Source organism: Festucalex cinctus, chromosome 3 (genome assembly GCF_051991245.1).
Source record: "Festucalex cinctus isolate MCC-2025b chromosome 3, RoL_Fcin_1.0, whole genome shotgun sequence".
Taxonomy (NCBI): domain Eukaryota; kingdom Metazoa; phylum Chordata; class Actinopteri; order Syngnathiformes; family Syngnathidae; genus Festucalex; species Festucalex cinctus.
Window position 1 is genome coordinate 31,818,837 of NC_135413.1, and position 21,760 is coordinate 31,840,596.

The 21,760-nt window shown below is 40.4% G+C and overlaps 1 protein-coding gene across 1 annotated transcript; it reads right to left on the reverse strand.

Moving 5' to 3' along the window:
- Window positions 1-443: 443 nt before the first annotated feature.
- Window positions 444-15,311, reverse strand: idh2 (isocitrate dehydrogenase (NADP(+)) 2). The gene is made up of 11 exons (XM_077517644.1): window positions 15,075-15,311; window positions 11,227-11,318; window positions 9,910-10,075; window positions 7,305-7,465; window positions 7,060-7,203; window positions 5,403-5,539; window positions 4,168-4,319; window positions 3,957-4,069; window positions 2,549-2,646; window positions 2,359-2,451; window positions 444-855 (listed from the first exon to the last, which is right to left on the reverse strand). The coding sequence occupies exons 1-11, from the start codon at window positions 15,193-15,195 to the stop codon at window positions 771-773; spliced, it is 1,362 nt and encodes a 453-aa protein (XP_077373770.1). The 5' UTR covers window positions 15,196-15,311; the 3' UTR covers window positions 444-770.
- Window positions 15,312-21,760: the final 6,449 nt, after the last annotated feature.

Consider the following 21,760-nt stretch of genomic DNA (forward strand, 5'->3'; position numbering starts at 1 on the left):
TTTTTACAACTTCAGTCCGTACATTGTGTTATTTAAATGACATCTTTAATATTTTCTTTCCAATGTTTGACGTCAACTGGATCATTTCCAGCCAATCCTGTAGCGGGACGTGTTCGTATGGCGACCCGGATCACGTCTGATACCGACACCGTCTCCATGCAGTACAATTGTATTATACTGCCCCCACATGGACAAGGCAAGTACACCAAGAAGGTGCACAATTGCAATGATGCACAACCTGTTTAATCCAGCCATCCATTTTACAAAGCTACATTTAATTCTATTCCTACCATGTGTTGTAGAAGGTGCTATATCATAGAGAGTGCTGCTGTTTTGTTTTTTTTATTGTATAGTTTTGAAACGCTGTAAACTTCTATCGCAAGGCACCAGTGCTTTTATGTACAATGATGCGTTTAGATTTTCCAAGAGCTGACAAAGTGTAGTGTGGGTCAAACAAAGGGGTTTATTGGCAAATAATCTGCAGTCTTGCCCCAGGCATTACACAGTATTGAATACAGTACTTCACATTACAAAAAAATAAAACCTCGCAAGACAATGGACAGATGTTAGGGAGGCATTAAGTGCAACTCTCGACCGTGTAATAACCCCGAAAATAATACAACAAATACTTCTAGAACACAAACGCTCGTCCTTCAGATGAAAATATCTGTGAATTGATTTGACCTTTAAGTTAAAAATGAGGTACAAAAACTGAAGAGTGACAACGCCGCCATCTTCCGTGTTAGCTTGAGTCTCGTCTTCCAAATCCTTCATTTGCCCAGAGCTTTATCCAAATTTGTCTTGATGGCGTCGAGGAAGTCCGTGGTGTTGACGTAGTGCTCGTTCAGCTTGACGCTGTCGGGGGGGAGACGGCAAACGAAACACACGTTCAAATGCGCCAACAGGAGGAAGAATTTGTGTTCTTTGTTCATGTCTTATTGAGCAATTGCTTGGCGGGCCACTAGGGGGAGCTCCTCATAAGTGGCGGGGAAATAGACGGAAGTCTTCAGGCAAAGAAGACTCATGAGCTTATTTATTATTATGTATTTATATTTACATACATTTATACTATTTTTATTATATGATTTTTTATTTTATTTTAATTGTATTATTATTAATTTATTATTATTTGGATTATTTATTGGCACTTATTTATTATTATTATTATTATTATTATTATTATATTTTTTTAATGATTAATTTTATCATACATTATCATGAATTTATTACCTGAGCAATAAATATATCGATAATCTTGGTATCGTCATATCGTTATTGTGAGCCTTGAATCGCATTGTAAGGCACCCAGAGGTTCCCACCCCTAATGATGATGATGATGATGATTCGATTAAAATGGTTCATTTTGTGAATTTAGTAAAAGATATATATATTTATATTTCTGGTCTGCTAGTAGCTGTGGCGTGATTTTTGTCTCTGTAGCTACTCGATCTTGTGAAACTTGTTTGAAAACAGTTCAGTGAACTAGAAAATTGTTTAAAATAAATAAAAACAATCATTTTGGATTCATCCTCCGACACGACAAAAATGCAGCACTAAGCCACCAAAAAAAAAAAAAAAAATCAATTTAATAGAAATTTATGCTGATTAAGACATTTTCCTTCTTACCTCCTCGACTTGATCACATGACCTTGCGGTCTGACGAGCGCATGGCATAACGGAGACACCTGCTCCAGCAAAATGAGCTGCTGATACCAACGTTGATGTTTTATGTTCCATAAATTTGATTGACCAGCCAGAGAGTCCAAACCAGTCATTTTACTTCAATATTATGGCTCCATTCGCATAACGTTCCCAAACTTTATCGAGGAGAAATACAGTAAAAGCTTAGTGAAGATGAGACGATGCAATAAAATAGCTCATCGAGTCAAGATTCACTTAAAAGTGGTTAAGAATAAAAGTACTGGATTTCATTGCTCCGGTCACATCAGATAACAGCATAAATTTTTTATTTGCACACGTTATTAACTCGTTCAGTGCCAAAAACGGTCTAAAACGTGTTGTCCAATATACACATGATCAGCTGATTGTATCGGGAGAAAATGATCAGGGTTTTCATTTTTTATTATTATTATTTTATTTTTTTTATTTATTTTTTTCAGGTCTACAAAGCAACAAAATCGATCAGCGGTAAGCAATGCCAAACAAAACGTTTTATTTATTTATTTATTTTTTATTATTTTGTGCACTTCTGATGGCAGCCCCCAAAATTACTGGGATGTTTTTGTTAAAATTATTATTAAAAATTTGTTTAAAAAAAAAATTTAAAAATTTTTTTCTTTTAAATTTTCAAGTGTTCTGGTAACGACTGCCACCAAATACTCAGTGAGCGGAACGTACTTGGACAGGCCGTGGATGCAGCCGGCGAGATCCTTCGTCATGGTGCCGCTCTCCACCGTCTCCACGCACACACGCTCCAGAGTCTGCGAGAACCTGATCATTTCCCACAAAAAAAAAAAAAAAAAGATGACGACGACGACGTCTTCATCCGGGTGCGTCGAAACGTTTTAAGACGTTGATCACGCTTTACTTGATGAGGTCGGGGTTTCCGTCGAGTTTGCCGCGGTGCTCCAGGCCTCGGGTCCAGGCGAAGATGCTGGCGATGGGGTTGGTGCTCGTCGGCCTTCCCTGGAGGCAACATGGACGACACCATGGAGACTTTGGATCGACTCGCACGCGTCTTAGCCGATGTACAGTCGCGCCTTCGCTACAAGTGACCCACATTAAGTGATTTTTCCAAGTTATGAGCAGCCAATAAGTCATTTTTTTTGCTTCGTGTCAGAGCAAAATTTGTCGAACAAGTGAGCTTAAAAGGGGCACTTGCCTCATTGAACAATTTTCAGCAGTGAAAAGTTCATATTTTGTCCAGAATGAATTTGATAACTTCATTATTTTTCATGTGCAATTCATACCTTTTAAAAAGTCATTTTTCTACTTGCTGTCGACTGATGATGACATCACCTGTGCTGAGGAAGTAGGCAAATAGTTTTTTTTGGGGGGGTTTGGTCAGTAAACCGAGACATGATTTGGTCGTTACCATCTGTTGATTATTTTTCATGTACAATTAGTACCTTTTAAAAAGTCATTTTTCTACTTGCTGTCGACTGATGATGACATCACCTGTGCTGAGGAAGTGAAGTAGGCAACAGCCAATCATGGCTCACCTGTTTGTTTTTTTTCGGGGTTTGGTAGGTAAACTGAGCCATAATTGGTCGTTATCTACTTCCTCAGCACAGGTGATGTCATCATCAGTCGACAGCAAGTAGAAAAATTACTTTTTAAAAAAGGTATTAATTGTACAAATAAATAAATTAATTAAAGACAAAATGTGAACTTTTTACTGCTGAAACTGGCTCATTGAGTCAAGTTAACCCTTTAAGGTAACACAAAATGGCGGCAGCAAACTTCACAACATCCGGCATCCATCAGTTCATGGTTGCCTAGCAACCAAAGTTCGCAGTTTGCAAGTATTTTCACCAAAATACATCGCAAGATATCATGTAACGGAAATCGGTCAACAAAAGGGCGGCCAAAGTATGTCCATGAAAAGATGGACAAACTGCTGAAAAATGGTGGCAAAATAAATAAATAAATTAATTAATTAACAAATTAATCAATTAAGTGAATAGTTCAGTGAGGATTGAGGGAAGAGTGAAAAAAATGTCAATTATGAAAAAAAAAATAGTTTCTCTATTAACTATTTTTCATATTTAAAATTCATTACAAAAAAACAATTTGGTGGATGGAATGGATTATTAATTTCAAGGCTAAAAGCTGATTTGAAAGACAAGTGGTGTGAATCAATTTCATAAATTAAGTTATCACTGTACTATAACTGGTGTTTAAAAAAAAACTGAGCATCGATTGGCCACACGGTGGCAGTGTAACTCCACAATAGCGAATGGAAAGGGCTGTTGAAACTGAAAACTGGAAGCAACCTTCTGGTGCTCGCGGTAGTGCCTGGTGACGGTGCCGTGGGCGGCCTCCGCCTCGATCGTTTTGCCGTCAGGGCACACCAGCACGGACGTCATCAGCCCCAGAGAACCGAAACCTGAAAAAAAGAGCACAAGAACCACATCTTTAGTCAGACGAAAGCGGCGTGGAAGCAAAAACAAAAACTAAAATAAAAATGGTAGTCATCATTTCGACCTTGCGCGAGGATGTCGGACTGAACGTCCCCGTCGTAGTTCTTGCACGCCCACACGAAGGCTCCCGACGACTTCAGCACTTGAGCGACCATGTCGTCGATCAGCCTGTGCTCGTACCAGATCTTCAGCTTGTCAAACTCGGGCTTGTAGTGCCTTTTGGGGAACAAAAAAAAAAAAAAAAAAAAAAAACCACAAGAAGGAGAACTTGTTATTTTCCTGAAACAGATCAAAACAATACAAACGCAGTACAGTGGAATCTCGTCTCAAATGTTCCCAAGATTTGAAACGGCACAAAACTTGACCGGAATCACACATCATCAAATAAAAACACGAAATCTGGAGTCAACTGATAATCTCTTAAAACACTGTTTGGTTGACGATGTTTTTTACAATGAGAAAATCGGTTCTTTTTGTAAACTGAGACAATTTTTTTGTGTGTGTAACATTGCAAAAGTAAATAAATAAAATGACTTAAAAAGGGATACTTTACTTATTTAGCCATTTTTTGGCAGTCAAACGTGAATATTTTGCCTATAATAAATTTGACATTTTCTTTATGTTTCATGTACAATTAGTACCTTTAAAAACGCATTTTGTAACTTGCCGTCGACTGAAAATGACATCACAAAGGGCTCGAATAACCAATCACAGCTCGCCTGTTTTCTAGGTTTGGTCATGTGACATTCACAAGTGAGCTGTGATTGGTTACCTGAGCCCTTGTGATGTCATTTTCAGTCGACGGCAAGTTACAAAATTTGTTTTTAAAAGGTACTAATTGTACGCGAAAAATAAAATTATCAAATTAATTAGACGAAATATTAGCTTTTTATTGCTATAATGGGCTAAATAAGTGAAGTATCCCTTTAAATATTAAATTAATATTCCTCAAATTGTGTGCTTCAAAAAGTTGAAGCATAAAAAATGGTTTAAAATGTTAAAAGTGAAGATATAATACACATTTTTCATAGAAACGTAGACAAATGTCTTCCACAAGTAAAAGTAAGTTGATGAGTCTTCTTCGCCTGAAGACTTGCGTCCATTTCCTCACCACTCTTATGAGGCGCTCCCCCTAGTGGCCCGCCAAGTAATTGCTCAATAAGTCATGAACAATGGAGTCCGTTATAGTGGATGAATATCAACTACAAATATCGCGATACTTGCGTAGACGTATTGTGTAATCCATCGGGAGACAAAAGCATCGCGATATCGATGCATCGTCACGCCTCCTCTACTCACTTCTGAAAGATGTCCTCGAAGATGTCTTTGAATCTGCCGTCGTACGCTTTGAGAATGGTGTTCTTTGTGCTCATGTATAGCGGCCACTTCTTGTTAATGGCGTACTGGAAGCAGCTGTGCGCAAAGCCTGTTATGGACTGGCCAGGAAAAAAGAAAGATAAAAAAAGAAGAAGAAGCAATTAGTTCAAGAGGTTAACAGCCTTCCCCGCCCCCCTGACAGCTTCAAAGTGATCTCGCCTGACCTCGGATGTCGTTAAACCAAAGAGAAAGTGAAGGAAACGGAAGCAGGAGCGTTTGCCGCGAGCAGACTAGCGACCACTTGCTAGCTTGTATGCAAAAGCAGCCATTAACTCTTTCACTCGCCGCCATTTTCACATTTCGCAATCCCGTTCGCTCCCGGCTGTTTTACTGGATTTGGACTGATTTTGCAAGGCCCACAGAATATTGTCTTCTATTGCTATAAAAACATGGAACCTATCAAAAGAAAGATTAAAGTCTCTTCTTTCATCAGGGAAAAAAAGTATGTTTCTCTCTGTTTACGTTTTGCAGCAATTAGCATTAGAAGAGAGCTAAGTTTCATCAGTTTTCACAAATCTATTTAAAATTGTAAGTAATTGAGCTTTTTTTTCTACATAGCTCTGGTTGATCTCTTATACTCTGCTGCCACCTGCTGGCCGTTTGTGTAATAACTACCATTTCTGCAACTGTTCTTTGCAGTTGAGAGGCTGCATCAAAGTCTTCTGTATGCTCGAGCACAGGAGTGTCAAACTCATGTTAGCTCAGGGGCCGCATGGAGGAAAATATATTACCAAGTGGGCCGCATAGGTAAAATAACGGCATATAACTTAAAAACAATTGTCGTCATTTATACGCAGATTTGTGGACCAGCCCTAAATTACGGAGCTCAACTGTAATCGTGTTGTTCCGAAAAATAACACAAATGCAAATGGAACTAGGGAACACTTTGCCGGTATACGTTCCTGTTTTGCATGTATATTGTTCCCAGAATGCTTTGCGTGTCGCAATTAATGACGTTACAATAACGCTAATACTTGTCATGTCTGTTTGTGTTACCAGTTATTGAATTTTGTTTCGTATTTAACACGTTTATGTCGGTATATGATTTAAAGTAATAATAATAATAATACCCGCGACCCTTGTGAGGAATAAGCGGTCAAGAAAATGGATGGATAGATAATAATAATAATAATAATAATAATAATAATACAAACTGTAACTTTAAGTTGTGTGTAAAATAATTACATCCGGGACAATTCCCCCGTTCAACTTGGACTGCTCATCTGAGGACTCCTTGTGAAATTACAAATTTTATATATTTTGATTGTGGCCAGCTAATTAATTAGTTTGACATTACAATTATTATTTTTTTATTTTTTTAACTTTACGAAATCATCTCGCGGGCCGGATTAAACCCCTTTGCGGGCCTGATCCGGCCCGCGTGCCGTATGTTTGACACCCCTGCTCTAGCATTTAAAAATAAAAAATAAACGTATAAATACGTCTTTGGGAGACTTAAAACATGAAAAAAAACGTATTTACACGTTATTGGGAGCAAATGAGTTAAAATGAGGCTTAAGGGATTAGTCGCACGATCATCGAAAGTAACATCTTCCGTTCTCGTCCGACGCGGGCTCACCTCGTCCGTGTTGTACATGCCCATTCCGCAGCCGCCGGCGGGGAAGTCGTACACTTCCCACTCCTTGGCCGCGCTGCCGTCGGCCGGCGAGAAGATGATCTTGAATTTGCCCGGACGGTCCACGACGAAGTCGGTGGCTCTGTACTGGAAAGGAGGAAGAAGAAGAAGAAGAAGAAAATGTGTTTTTTTTTTTTGTAAGGATCGGCGCGACGGGTGAGCGCGACGGTCGCCGTCGGGTTCGCCACCTGGTCGCCGAACGCGTGCCTGCCGATGGTGATGGGCTGCGTCCAGCCGGGAACCAGCCTGGGAATGTTCTTGCAGATGATGGGCTCGCGGAACACCGTGCCGCCCAGGATGTTCCGGATGGTGCCGTTCGGGCTCTTCCACATCTTCTTCAGGTTGAACTCTGGACATTCACATTCAAAAAAAAATAAAACCTAAATTTGTACAAACCATAATCGTCAAGACTAAAACATGTTTACAAATGGTATAAAATAATGGTAAAATACAGCCACGATAACGGCTCCATTGTTCAGAACTTATTGCGCAATTACTTGGCAGGCCACTAGGGGGACAGCCTCATTAGAGAGGCGGGGAAATGGACGCAATCATCATCGGCTTACTTTTACTTGTGGAAGACATTTGTCTGTCCAGCAACTGACTCACTTTTGCATACGTTTGTATGAAAAATTGGTATTATACAGTGATACCTCGGCTCACCAACTTAATTGGTTCCCAGAAAGAGTGTGTAAGCCGAAAAGTTTGTCTTCCAAACATTTATTTCCCATAAGAAACCATTAAAATGAGAATAATCCGTTCCCAGGTCCCTATAAAACATAATTTTCTACTAAATAAGCCTTAAAACTACACAAAAATATACCTTATTTTATGTATAATAAATGTGCTATTGTATTGTAATTAAAGAAATAAATTGTACTGTATAATAGTCGTTTTATTTTACTTTGTGATGGTAGTTCTTAAGGATAGTAGCAATGGTAGACTTACTTCATTCGCGAGCGTTTCACCGCGTCGAGTGTTTATGGAACGGTTGTCGCTCATTCGCACTTTCGTGCTCACCAGAGCGGAGGGGGCGTGTCCCTTGGTGAACAAGGAAGTGGAGCACTTTAGCGAGTCAACAAAAAGTGAGCACCGCCAACTACTTTCACCTCTTTCCTGGGACTAAACAGCCGTGGCACGATTTTCTCCTTTTTTGAGGTACGTGATGGCACTTTCGCTTTTTTTTTAGTGCCGCCAACTCCATTGACTACAATGCAAACGCGCCGCCGAATCGCCGTCCCTCGCTGGTAAGCATTCGGCTTAACACTAACCTGTGGTGGGGTCTTTTTCGCTCCCATAATAGCAAAAGTACACTCAAAATGTCTATCAGACACAAACCGCGTCCGCACTAAAAGAAAGGGGGTGACGAACTGGGACGGCGTGAGCGTGCGTCAGCTTCTCGTGGCCGCCACCGTGGTGCCGTTCGACCGCTGAAAACTAGTTCGTCAGCAGAGACTAAATTCTCGCGAATTTAATGTTCGTGAGGCGAAAAGTTCGTGAGCTGAAGCGTTCGTCAGCCGAGGTATCACTGTACCTTCAATTTTAACATTTTAAAACATATTTTATGTTTCGACTTCTTGAAGCACACAATTTCTGCGGAATATTAATAGTAAGTCATTTTACTTTTTTTTTTCCAATGTTGCACAAAAAAATTGCCACAGTTTACAAAATGAAACAATTGACTATGTAACTGACTGACATTGCATGACAATTGTGTTTAAGAAAGAGATTAATTTGTTCATTTGTATTTGTTTAAAAAAGTAATACACTAAAGTACTCACTGTGAAGAAGACATCTGTTTTAATATTGTGTTTCAGTGATGATACAAAAAGAAATTTTCTTATTGAAAAAAACAACAACAACAAAAACAGTTTATGTCTTGAGTAGTTTTATCGTAGATTATTGTGGATTTATTACCCGACCAATACATCGATAATTGCTGTATCATCATATCGTGAGACAATCATTATCGTAAGGCTTTTATCGCAAATCGTTTCGGTACCCAGAGGTTCTCACCCCTAAGACCTTACTCAACTTTTTTATTTTATTATTGCTGCATGGAAGTCTGATCCCCCCCCCACTGGCGGATCCTCGTTTTGAACGTGTTAAAAAAAAATAATTAAAAAAAATTCCACACGGGCGGTTTCTGACAGTGGAGAAAAAAAAAAAAAAAAAATCCGCTGGCGGATTCTCATTCTAATGTGTAAAAAAAATAAAAAAAAAATAAAAAATTTTTTTTTTAAAAAGGCTTCCACAAATATTTGAGTTCCGAGTGGTAGATGGAAAGAGCCTTTCCATTCATTTGAATGACCGGAAAAGGTGATTTGAGCACCGTCTGGTTTTGCTCAACTCTTTTGGGGTCAAAGTTGAGCAAGTTTTGCTGCGGCAACAAAGTTCATCTTCACAAGCAGCACCTTATGTGCTGTCACAAAGGAATCCGCCACAAAACATTACACGTCATCAGGAGGTAATTAAAACTATTCTTCTCATGAAGGGTGGGGAGGAAAAAGTAAGTTGGCCTTTAAGGTGAGGCCTTTATTTTTATTTTATTTTTTTTTGTGGCGGACACTACTTGAAATTGGTTGTGTGAACAGCAAATTCAAACCTTAGCAACACTTTGGTGAACATTTCTGAACGCATCCAATTTTGCTGCAAGGTAAATTGTGAACCACATCAACCCCTGCCGGCGTCGACGTGGAAAAACGTATTTCCTCGTTCTCCATTTTTTTTTTTTTGACAAGCAGTCAATAAAAATGGTTAGACGTGCACTTTGAGCCGGCCCTTATCGCAAACCTTCCACTCTGGCTTCGTCGGGCGTGATGGTGGCGCATTTGACCGCCACGCTGTACTTCTTGGTGGCCAGCGCCGAGTCGATGGTCACCTGGTCGTCCGTCTGGTCGCGGTAAGGCAGCCCCAGGTCAAAGTACTTCAGCTCCACCGCGACGTTGGACAGGATGAGCTGCAGACGCACCGATTAAATAAATAAATAAATAACGTTTTGGGCTATACATATAGGGTAAAAATATAATCCTACGGAAGTGGGGATTCCTGATTAATTTTTGGGGGGGAGCTTTGTTTTTTTTGAGTCATTTTTTTTCCTAGGTTTTTTATTTTTATTTTATTTTTTAAATTCTAATATAATTCTTTATATTTTACTGGGGAAAAAAAAAGAGAAAAAAATCCTGTTTTTTCTGACTAATTCTTTTGGGGAGCTTTGTTTTTTTTTAGTAATTTTTTTTCCTAGTTTTTTTTTTATTTTTTATTCTAATATATTTCTTTATATTTTACTGGGGGGAAAAAAAAAGAAAAAAATCCTGTTTTTTCTGACTAATTCTTTTGGGGAGCTTTGGTTTTTTTTGAGTATCTTTTCTTTCTTTTTTTTTTTTTTACATATTTCTCTCTGTTTTACTGAATATTTAAAAAAATATTCAGAAAAACAGGGAAAAATTATTCAGAAAAGGAGAAAAAAAGGAGGAAAAAATACTCAGAAAAACAGGAAAAAATATTCCAAAAAGCATTACTCAAAAAACAAACAAAAAAAACAAACAAACAAACAAACAAAACAAATATTCCAAAAAACATAGCACCAGCTTCTGAAAAACAGAAGTTGGTGCTCTATTTTTTTGGAATATTTTTTTTTCTGTTTTTCTGTATATTTTCTCTCTCCTTTTTTTGTGAGTTCATTTTCCTCCTGTTTTTCTGAATAATTTTTCCAGTTTTCTGAATTTTTTTGACAGAAAAAAAAAATCAGTAAAACAGAAAAAAAAAATATTCAGAAAAACAGGAAAAAAAAAAAAAAAAAAAAAAAAAAAAGTCAGAAAAACAGGAGTTTTTTTTTCTTCCCCCAAGTGAATGCAATACACTTCCGCAACAACCAATGTTTATTTGCAGTGATTCTTGTTTGTGGCCATGGAAGGAAAATGTATCACACGGAGCTCATGCGCCATCTGCCGTCTCCCCGGCAACCGGCAACGTTTCTGAATGAATCACCCACTCAAGCCCCACCCCAGCCCACACGCTGGACGCAATCTCCCCGCCTACTCCACGTGTCAGTCTGGTTTAAAAATAAAAGCCGAGTCGGGAGAAGCGCATGCATGCAGGCAGACTCACTTTTTCCTTGATGAACTCCCAGATGATCCTGGTCATCTCGTCCCCGTCCATCTCCACCACCGGCTGGGACACTTTGATGCGCTTGTCGGCATCTGTCCATCGCGACAAAAGGAGAGGAAAATGCAGGAAATTTTTACCACAGCAACACCGACTTTGTGAAGAAACAAACAAAACAAGGAAAAGACTCTAGTGAAGCTGAAATCTGTTCTTGCGCGGCCCGAGCAGAAAGTGCACCAGGTGTAGTTTGGCCGTAATCCTGCCAGCAGACAGGCTAACAAATCCTCGGACGCGGGTGACAAGATAAACTTCTTATCTTGTTAGAGGAAAGTGCTGCGGTGTCGCATTCCATCGAATGTCTTCTCTCGCATAAGAAGGAAAAAAAAAAAAAAGATCAAAGTGTGGAATCTACAAAATTGAACGCAGGTTTTATTCCCTCTCACGCAGGAAATAATAAAAATAGAATGTGCTGTCATCCTCGAAACTGGACAACTACAAGCACTTCATATTTTTAACATTCAAACAATTGTCAAAATAAGCTTAACTACTTAACTGTATAATAAAACCCAATCTATTAATTGTCACGTTCATGCTAGTCGTTAGCCATCATCATTTGTTTGTACTGTAGTAGCGGTGAGCAACCACCAGATCCTTTCTTACAACACAATTTCAATATCTGGCTCGATACACCTCAACATGGCTGCTGCAGAATTGATTATTCGACCAATTAGCTCGTCACTTTTAATCCAGTAATCAGGTAATTAGTGATTTTGCATTACAAAAAAATGTACGTGCGAGATTCAGCTGTTACGGTCATCCACTAGGGGCGTGTTTCCACCCTCACGCACCAGGCACGTGATTTTTAAAAAAGGGGTAGCGGGCCATGGCGAGTGACGTGGGAGTCAGCGAATGAGAACGTAGATTTGGATGTCGTGAGCTCGATTCAGCGGCGCCAACTGGGTAGCTGTTAGCTAGCTAAGCTAACAGCTAGCCAGGCAGACTGGCTAACTGTTAGCTGGCTTCAGACTGACTAACTGTTAGCTTGGCTAACAGTTAGCCAGTATGCCTGGCTAACAGTTAGCTAGCTAACAGTTTAGCTAACTGTTTCCCTAGCCAACAGTTAGCCAGGCAGACCGACTAACTGTTAGCTGGCTTCAGACTGGCTAACAGTTAGCCAGGCAGACTGGCTAACTCATAGCTAACAATTAGCCAGTCTGCTTGTTGTCAGTCACTTGTGGCCATTGTAGATCGTTGTCTGAATTATTTGTTCGTTTTGTGATCGTCTGTTGAATAAAGCAATTTTTGTGTCTTCCCTTGACCGCTTGTAGGCATGACAATATGTAGCAACTAGCTTTAGTCGGCTATATTGAATTAGCTAACATTGATAGCTTGTGTTGGCGATGTGCTGTTCTAGTAAGTTCGGTTAATTCTGCTTTGCAGTTGACACAATTGCACTTTGTCACAAGATTTGTTTGTTTTAAGGCGTGAAATCATCCCAAATGGGGAGGCCAGGTGCTGCACCAAATCGAGAAAGCCGGGCAGGGGAGTGCAGACGTTGGCGGGGCCCAAACCGAGCGCCCTAACAATCGCTCCAGTCCTACTTTAGATGCTCGCTGAGCAAAAAATCTCAAAGAGTTTGCCAAAATCCGGTATGAGAGTCTGCGTTTTGAATCCTGAGGGCAAAACTGTCGCGTTTGACTTCTTTTTGATTTGTTTTAATGTACTATAATGTTGCGGACACCATAGCTTCATTTGATTTGCATGGTAAAAAAAGAAACGGGTCTTTCCATGTATGCTGTGTTGATGTAGATTCTAAAATATCTCTTTTTCAACATCTCCAACCAGGGACGAGCTCTCAATCTCTTGAGCCAGCAGAGGACAAAGAAGAGGACGCTCGAGCGGAAGATCAAGAGACTTTCTCGCGCCTAATAAACGCCCGCCCACTACCCCCCCTTCGCAATGCACCCCGACCGATGCTGCTTCTGCGGAGACATTTGACCCACTTGCAGCCATGGGAACACCTGTCCAAACAGCCGCGCGCTCCGTTTCCCAGGCCATCAACCAGCATGTGATACAAACCTCAGCGGATGGACCAAAAATAAACGTGCAGGCAGCCATGACTGTAAACGTTGACGTTAAGAGTAAATAAAAAAAAAAACTGAAAGAAGTCACATTCAAGCATAAAAATAAGTTGTTTAGTTGTGACAACGTTATCATCCCATCAGCATTACGCTTGGTGCAGTGCATCATGGGTTAAAAAAAAACAACAACAACAAATGAAAAACTCTCCCCCTGGATTGACAAAGCACCAAATCCACTCTAGCAGAGGAGAAGAGGGGGGGGGGAGTAGGTGGGACTTGAGCCGAGTATGTTACGTAAGTGTGGATGGATCAACACAGCAGGCTCTGAAGGGCGAGCCAACGTCACAAAAAGGGCCCAGCGGGACCTGCGAGCCGCCGTGTGCATTTCTCCGCCGCACCACCCGCAGTGCAACATTTATAAACAAGACGACCGACCGCATCGTTCACGATTGTATCGTTTTGCGAACAAGTCGCGCCAAATCTATACATCGCAGCTAGATGCGCCGACAAAATTCACCAATGGTTGGGATGGAGGCCAAAGTTTGAAAAGAGTCAGGATGACCTCGGTCACCTTAAACGCCCTTCCTAGTTCACTTTCACCTGGCACGCACCTGCAGCCATTAAAAGGTTATAGCCAGTTCCCAACACGCATGTTGACGTTTATTTTTTTATTTTTACATGCATTTGAAAGAGAGCACCTCAGCAGCATACACGAAACAGGCCCTGTTAGCAAATACTACATTGGCAATATAATACTACAACTAGCACAAACAGCCACGAGTCCTTCAGGTGACCCTTTAACTGTGTAATCGGCAGCTACAAAGGGGGGGGCAGGTAGTCTCAGTTTGCAGTTAATTTGGGGTAGCCTGCAACAGATCATGTGACAATGAAGCATTGTGGTGCGGTTAAACCGATGGGGATTAAACTCTCCATGTTTATTTTATTAAGGCAACACGCAAACAAACGATTTGCATTATATTTGTCTAAACTCTTATTTTTTTTTTTGCGTTCAGGTTCCAATCAAGGGCGCTGCAACGTGACAAAACTGCGGTAGCCAAGAGAAGGGATGGAAAAAAGAAAAAGAAAAAAAAGGAGTATGTAGGACACCGTCACCGGCAGCCATTTCTGACCACGGAGGAGCCTCGTCTGCGGCGCTGACCTTGGGGAAACTTTGCCCCCAAAGGCACCCTGACAGGGATGACTGTCGATTGAATGACACTTTAAATAACCAGTTTGACTCGCCGGTCGCGTTCAAAAGCCAGTAACTGTCTTTTTTTTTTTTACGAAACGTTCCATTCATTTGCACGATGCCAATTGTCTACGTCATGCCTTCTTAAAGAGAAACGTGAGCGGGCAAGTTAAGGGCAGCAAACATGTTTTTTTTTTTTTCCCTTTTAGCGCGTATTTTCACGCGGACGAGCTACTAACTTTGAATGGGGAAGACAAAAGACGAGCTCCGCTGGCCCTTGGGTGACAAAAACCAAACAAAAAAAAACGGTGGTAGTCGAAGCTACTCATACAATTGCGGCCGTTTGATATTAAAGTTATTTGTGATATTTTAACACGTTTTCGCCTAAGTCGTTAAACCAAAAACGCGAAAAGCCGCATCCATGTGGAGGAGCAGCAGCGCGTGAGCCCGGCTAGCATGGATGCTAAGCAGGCGCCGCCGCCGGCGACTAACGGCTGACGTCAAACCCAATCAGTCCATGACAAATTCGTGCCATTTTTTTTTTTTTTTTTTTCATTCTTTCTTCCGTCGGCACAACTCACAGTTCCTCTGCTGCAAAGTCTGGCAGTGGGCAGCCGGGGCGAGCGCCGCGGGGCTTCTGGTAAAGGCTGCTGCGGCGGCAGACCTCGACAGCGAGCTGAGCACTTTCAGATATCCAGCCATGTCTCTCTCTCTCTCTCTCTCCCCCGGCCCGGATCACTTTTGCGCTAGACACTCGACGGAACTCGGAGCGAAGAGGAAGGAAGGCGCACGCAGTCGCACTGCGTTGTTATAGCAGCGCTCCGGCTGGATAAGCGCCGCCCTTCTCTCCTCCTCTGCACCGGAGCCTGCGACGTGCCGAGTGGGCCGCCATCTTGGACCGGGAGTGTCGACCCTCCATATTTGTTTTGTGCATTAGCACACTGTATTTTATTTTTTAAACAACTAATTCGATTAATTTTTAAGCGATTTTTTCCATTCTTTGACCTCGAATGTCCCACAGGGTTAATGTTTTATTTGTTTTGGTGAAATAAAAAACACGTTTTAAACTGAACCAGACCGAGATTGTGCAAAATGCAAATATTTGAATAGCAGGTCATGTTATAACTTTCGGCATGTCCCAACTTAGCAATATTCATCACGGTTACCCAGGACAAACATGAAATAATAAAGATACAAAAACAACATTGAATTATATAAATATAAAAAAACTGTTTCTGTTTCTGTTTCTTCCAGTCATGGAAAAGGGCAATGGAAGTACCGGTAAATCTTTTCAGCTAAATATGAAGTCATTTTACTCAGCCCATACAAAATTATAGTGAATGTCATCTTCGAGCTTTATATCCGTTGAGATGCACAAAACCAAACAGCACCAGACTCTGCGGTCAATCTGGGGACAGTGGTGCGATTACAGCATAATCTCGTGACGTGACCTTTGAACTCTTGGTAGTAAACAGTCTTGAAGAGCTTCCTTGAGACACTCAAGGTCAAAACTGTATACTGAAGACCGTTCTGACAATGGTGGTGGATACATCCTCCCATAAATCAATTCCAATATTTTAATAGTGCTTTTAAAGTTGGGTTTGGGTTTCAAATTCGGATTCTAAAGTAGGTTTGGGGTTTGAAAGTAGCATTGGTGTTTCAAAGGTGGGTTAAGATTTTAAAGTAGGGTTTAAAATTAGGAGTATCATGGTTTAAAACGTGATAGCCACGTTAAGACATCTTGTAACGAACCCTCACGACCACCAGAGGGTGCAATTCACTCGCAGAAGAATTAACCGTTCGAAACGCGCGAAATTCCGTGCTGGTTACAGCACCGCCACCTGGCGGTCGGGAGGGACGAAATAGAACGTGGATGCTACTTTCTTTGTCCAATCAGATTTCAGCCTGTATATGTTGCCATGTCAATCTAATCTGCCCACGGCCTTTTACATTCGGTCGTAAAATGAGTGTTTTTTTTGTCATTTTAAAACATATTTATAGATTACATTATATTTTATATTTTTTACAAATTATTTAAATTGTGTTTTTGTGACGTGACCGTGAGTGAGTATTATTCCATTACCAGAAGGAGGGAGAGAATTCAATTCATGAGCTTGTGACTTGTCAAGCTGAGTGCCACAAAAATATGAGAACTCTTCAATCTTCAAACTCTTCAAAAATCAGCATCGCTCCTCAAACTTGGGGCCCGCAATTTGGGGGTCCAAAAATAGCGAAAATCTCCCAAGTGATGATGCAACGCGGCCTCCTAAAATGTTTCCATTTCACTGTAATTGGTAATGGATGACACAAGATGGCGATCAAGGACTACTTTTTGCCAGAACGAAGTTCCTCAACTCACTTCTGTAAGAAGCCACCAGATGGCGCCAAAGCAATCTTTTTTTCCCTCTCTTTGACTTTTGACACAGGTTGAGATGTTGCCTTTTATTTATATCGTTTTTGCCCAACTGCTGTTTTTTTTAACAGCTCATTTTATATGCCCATCTTTTTTTTTTTCTTGTGTATGTTTCAACCCTCAACATTTTGCTTCAAAAATGCTCTATAAATAAATTTGGACTGGAAAAATAACGGACAGTTAAAAAAAAAAAAAAAAAAAAAAAAAAAAAAAGCCATCTTTTAATCAGTGCACATTTACTGTTGTGTCTTAAAAATAAATAAATAAATAAATAAATAAATAAATGCATATGTCATGTGGCAAGCTAAACAAAACCAATTACACCAACCACCCAACCTATATCTGTCCTTGAGTTTATTTTTTTTCTGATGACTTTATTTGTACTCCCTATACATTTAAGTGTATAGATGTACCTTCTACTCCTTATCGACTTGTTGTGCTCCTATGAGGCACCTGTTCAACTGCATTTTGTCCCTCAGTGGGCCACCGTACTCAGAAGAGGCTAACATGCTACTAAATCTGGCTCAATGTTTGGGGGGGGGGTCCGAATACATTTTTAATGTGTTTCCAAATATCATTAGCGCGTCATAAAACTTGCATTGGTTTCAAACGAGCGACACGAGCGCTAATGGACAATTGCGCCGATGAACAGGAGAAGGGGGACAACGACCTGGCAACCCGCCAGCTACTGTGTTGCGCTGGAAGTAAATCAGACCTCCTAAAAGGGGTCAACATATGGCCAGAGGTGCACAGACAAGCTAATTTTCCTTCCTGCTCTGTGTGTGTGCTGCTAACGTACCTTTTCTTTGACTGCCCCGCCCCCCCAGCCCATTTTATAAAAGAACAAGCAAGTTTCTCCACACGATCATCTCGGTTGGGGGAATGTCTACAACCACTTTCAAGCAAATATATGGCAAAATTAGGCAGTGGTGGATTTTCGCAACGGCGAGAGTCAACGCACCAAGCAATGCAGAAGAGAAAACATCCAAATGCTGGCTCGAACTGGCGAGATCTGGAGAGATGACATGCACACACTTGCTGGCAAGATAAGAGCTTCGGATAAACGCATATGCTTGCCGGCGTCAATGATGGGAGCCGGCCCAAGAAGCAACGCAGAAAAGAATACAGCCAAACAATTGGCCAGAATGCGCGTACAGTTGCTGGTAAGCTCAGTTGTTCTGCATGCACTTGCTGGTGAGATTCAGTCCACTTCTAGGTTATACAATTGCTGGCAAGATGACAGAGTGACACAGAAGAGAACCAAACCCTGGCCGGAACATGCATACATTAGCCGGCGAGATTTCGCCTGCAGATACGCATACACTTGCTGGCGAGATGACGGGAGCCAACTCGCTAAAGCGATACAAAGATGTAAAAACCCGGAACAGGCACACTTGTCAGTTAGATCGACCTTGTGTTTTGCATACACTTGCTGGCAAGAGCAGAATACCAGGCCAGAATACGCGTACAGCCGCTGGTGAGCTCAGTTGTTACACATGCACTTGATGGTGGGATTCAGCCCGCTTCTAAGTATACACTTGCTGGCGAGATGACACAGAAGACAACCAAATGCTGGCCAGAACATGCATACAATAGCCGGCGAGATTTCGCCTGCAGATACGCATACACTTGCTGGCGAGATGACACAGAAGAGAACCAAATGCTGGCCAGAACATGCATACATTCGCCGGCGAGATTCAGCCTGCTGATACGCACACACTTGCTGGCGAGATGACGGGAGCCAACTCGCTAAAGCGATACAGAGGTGGAAAAAGCCGGAACAGGCGCACTCGTCAGTTAGATCGACCATGTTTTGCATACACTTGCTGGCGAGATGAGGTGAGGCAGCCCTGCGATACCTCTGCAGTTCACCAGGTAGCCCCACAAGGACCTCACAGTAGCGGACTTGTTCTTAAAAAAAATAAAATATAACTCACCAGTGATGGGACATTGTGATTTCCTCGAAATGTCAAAATGGGGGCGGGGTCTCCTTCCCAAGGCCAGTCGGGAAATAAAACGTCGTCCGTGTTGATTGTCATACGTGTGCGACGTGGGAGTCCTTCAACCTTCAGCAATGTTTCTCTTCAATAGCGCCATCGTAATCGGCCGAGCGCGTGTCCGTCCGTGTCCCAGAGGGGCAGGACGACCGTCTGGAATCAGAAAACGCCGCTTTTCTTTTCTTTTCTTTTCAGGCTCGCGTTTGAACCCGACGACCTGCCGCAAAATCATTTCAGCTGTAAATTGAGTGTTTGCCCTTTTCACGTTTTCTTTCCTCCTTTTCTGCATTGGGCCAACGTGACGATGGTGCACACCCACCATCCATAAACAGGACTTTTGTTTTGGGGGGGCACATTTAAATAAAAATGAATGCTAATTTTGATTGTATTTTTTAAATTCAATTTAATGCATACGTAAAAATATGTATACAGTTTGTTTAAAATATTGATTTAATCTTCAAATGAATGTAGTAAAACTACTATCAAAGGATAGTAAAAAAAAATAATTCAAAAAATTATTAACAATGATCAATTGCATTACTTTATTTAGCAAAACATAAAAAGCATTTTAACATTTAAGTTGTTTTATGCAAAATGCTGATTAAAAATTGTTGAATTTAATAAAACAAGCATAAATCGAGGTTGTATTTAAAAGAATAATTTTAACGTTTTTTTTTACTCATAAAAAAATATTATACTATAAAAATTTTTTTGTAAATGTGTCATTTAACTTTCATGCTGAGTCACAATAAAATACAAACTAATAACTTTTTTTTTTTTTTAAATAATAGATTTTAAACATTTGAGTTGTATTTGGTCAAAAATTCAATTTTTTCACGGTAATATAAATATATTTTTAATTGAATTTAATGAAAAAAATGCACTTTACATATTTATTTAAAATGATATATTTCATTTTTATTATATTTCCATTGATTTAATTAAAAAAAAATTACACACAGATACACTAATTTAATAAAAAATACAAAAGTAAAGTTAAAATAAATTATACATGCAGACGTGAGCCATCAAATTTTGCATCACAACTTAATTGAAAATACACATACTATCTAAATTAAGAGTACATTTACTATGATTTAGTATATTTAAAAAAAATGTCATATTTTAAAATGAAATTAACAAAAGTATCTTTGTGCTTTTGAGTTTGGTGTCAAAATGCAACATAAAGTGTCGCGTATGAACTGCTGGAAGCTGCTCTGCCCCGGTTGTCATGGCAACAAAAGCCAGACTCACCATTGGTTCAGCAGTATATGGGGCGGGGCTTAGCGGTTCTCGATCCTTGGGCTGTTTTGACAAAAGTGTGTCACAGACGTGTTATGAAGGCACCTTGGGAATTGGGTTAAATTGAGAAAAAAAAACAAAAAAACAAAAAAACGTGTCGACTTGAAATGAACTCGGTCGAATCTTGGTTTGAGGTCGTTAGCGGGAAGCTCACACGTCTTTTTTGCTGCTCCTCCACTTTATTATCATGTCAGTCTACAGTACACTTGCGTCAGAAAATACAGCCGGAGGCTAATAAGCGCTTCAAAGGCATAACAATCCTTCAGGGCATATACAGAATCATAATGATTTCGCAAACTCAATGCTCGTGTTTTATTTAACGGTGTATCGTGTATAGGTTCAAATTTGACAAGTTCAAATACGCTTGCAACTGATTGCTCCACAAGTGTGGGATTGTTATGACGCAAGCATTCACAAGTGACAGGTTGGCTGACAACTGTCGTGTAATTTTTAGCATTTGGAGTTGGATAAATGGATTTTATTTACAAGCCAAGCATGTGATTGTTATGCCACACATATTATGAGGCAAAGGTGTGATTGTTATGCCACACAGCTCGCTGCTGGCATGTAAACTTTATTTAAAACTGTGTAGATTAGTTTCATGACGCCAAAGTGTGATTGCTATGCCACACATACTTTTAACTCATTAGCTCCCAAAAACGTATAAGTACGTCATATTTTAAATGTTTTAAGTGTCCCAAAGACTTATTTATACGTTTTTTGTTGTTTTTCATGCCAGAGCATAGAGAAGGCTTTAATGCAGTCTCTCTACTGCAGTAAATGAAAAACGTGAAACTTAGCTATGTTCTATTGCTAATTGCTGCACAGCGGAAACAGATAGGAATATACTTTTTTTTTCCCTGATAAAAGAAGAGACTCTAATCTCTCTTTTGGTACGTTCCATTTTTTTTTTTTATAGCAATAGAACATAATATTTCATGGGCCTTGAAAAATCTGTCAAAATCCAGGAAAACACTTAAGTGAAAATGGTTGGGAGTGAATGAGTTAATAATGACATGACTTTCCCTTTTTGACATTTTTATTATTAGTGACTGACAGAGGTAAATGGTTGTTTACCTGATACGGGGCTGCTTGTTATGCCACGTAGCTTTGATCTGCTTCAAATAGCATCAATAGACAGCATTTAGCTCACAAATGGCCAGAGGTGGCAAAACCAGGTCCAGAAAGTCAAAAAATCCTTGCCACGGTTTGGTGTTAGCCGCAGGTGCTACTACTCACCTGGGCAGGTAAACGAGCAGGAGTGTGAGCTTGTTTACCTGCTGGTTGAGGAGAAACACCTGTGAAGCTATAATGTGAGAGGTTTTTACTTTCTGGTTTTGCCACCTCTCTGAATTGTGACTTTATTTTAAACTACATGAATGGATCGAGGTCATGACACAAATGTGTGATTGTTATGCCACACATACCAATAATCAAATGATTTTCCGTTTTGGACGTTTTAGTATCAGTGATCATCCTATGGTCCTACCTACACGTGGGCAACACGCAGCTGACAACTGCCATCTAATTGTTGTACCGTTACGAAATTATTGTT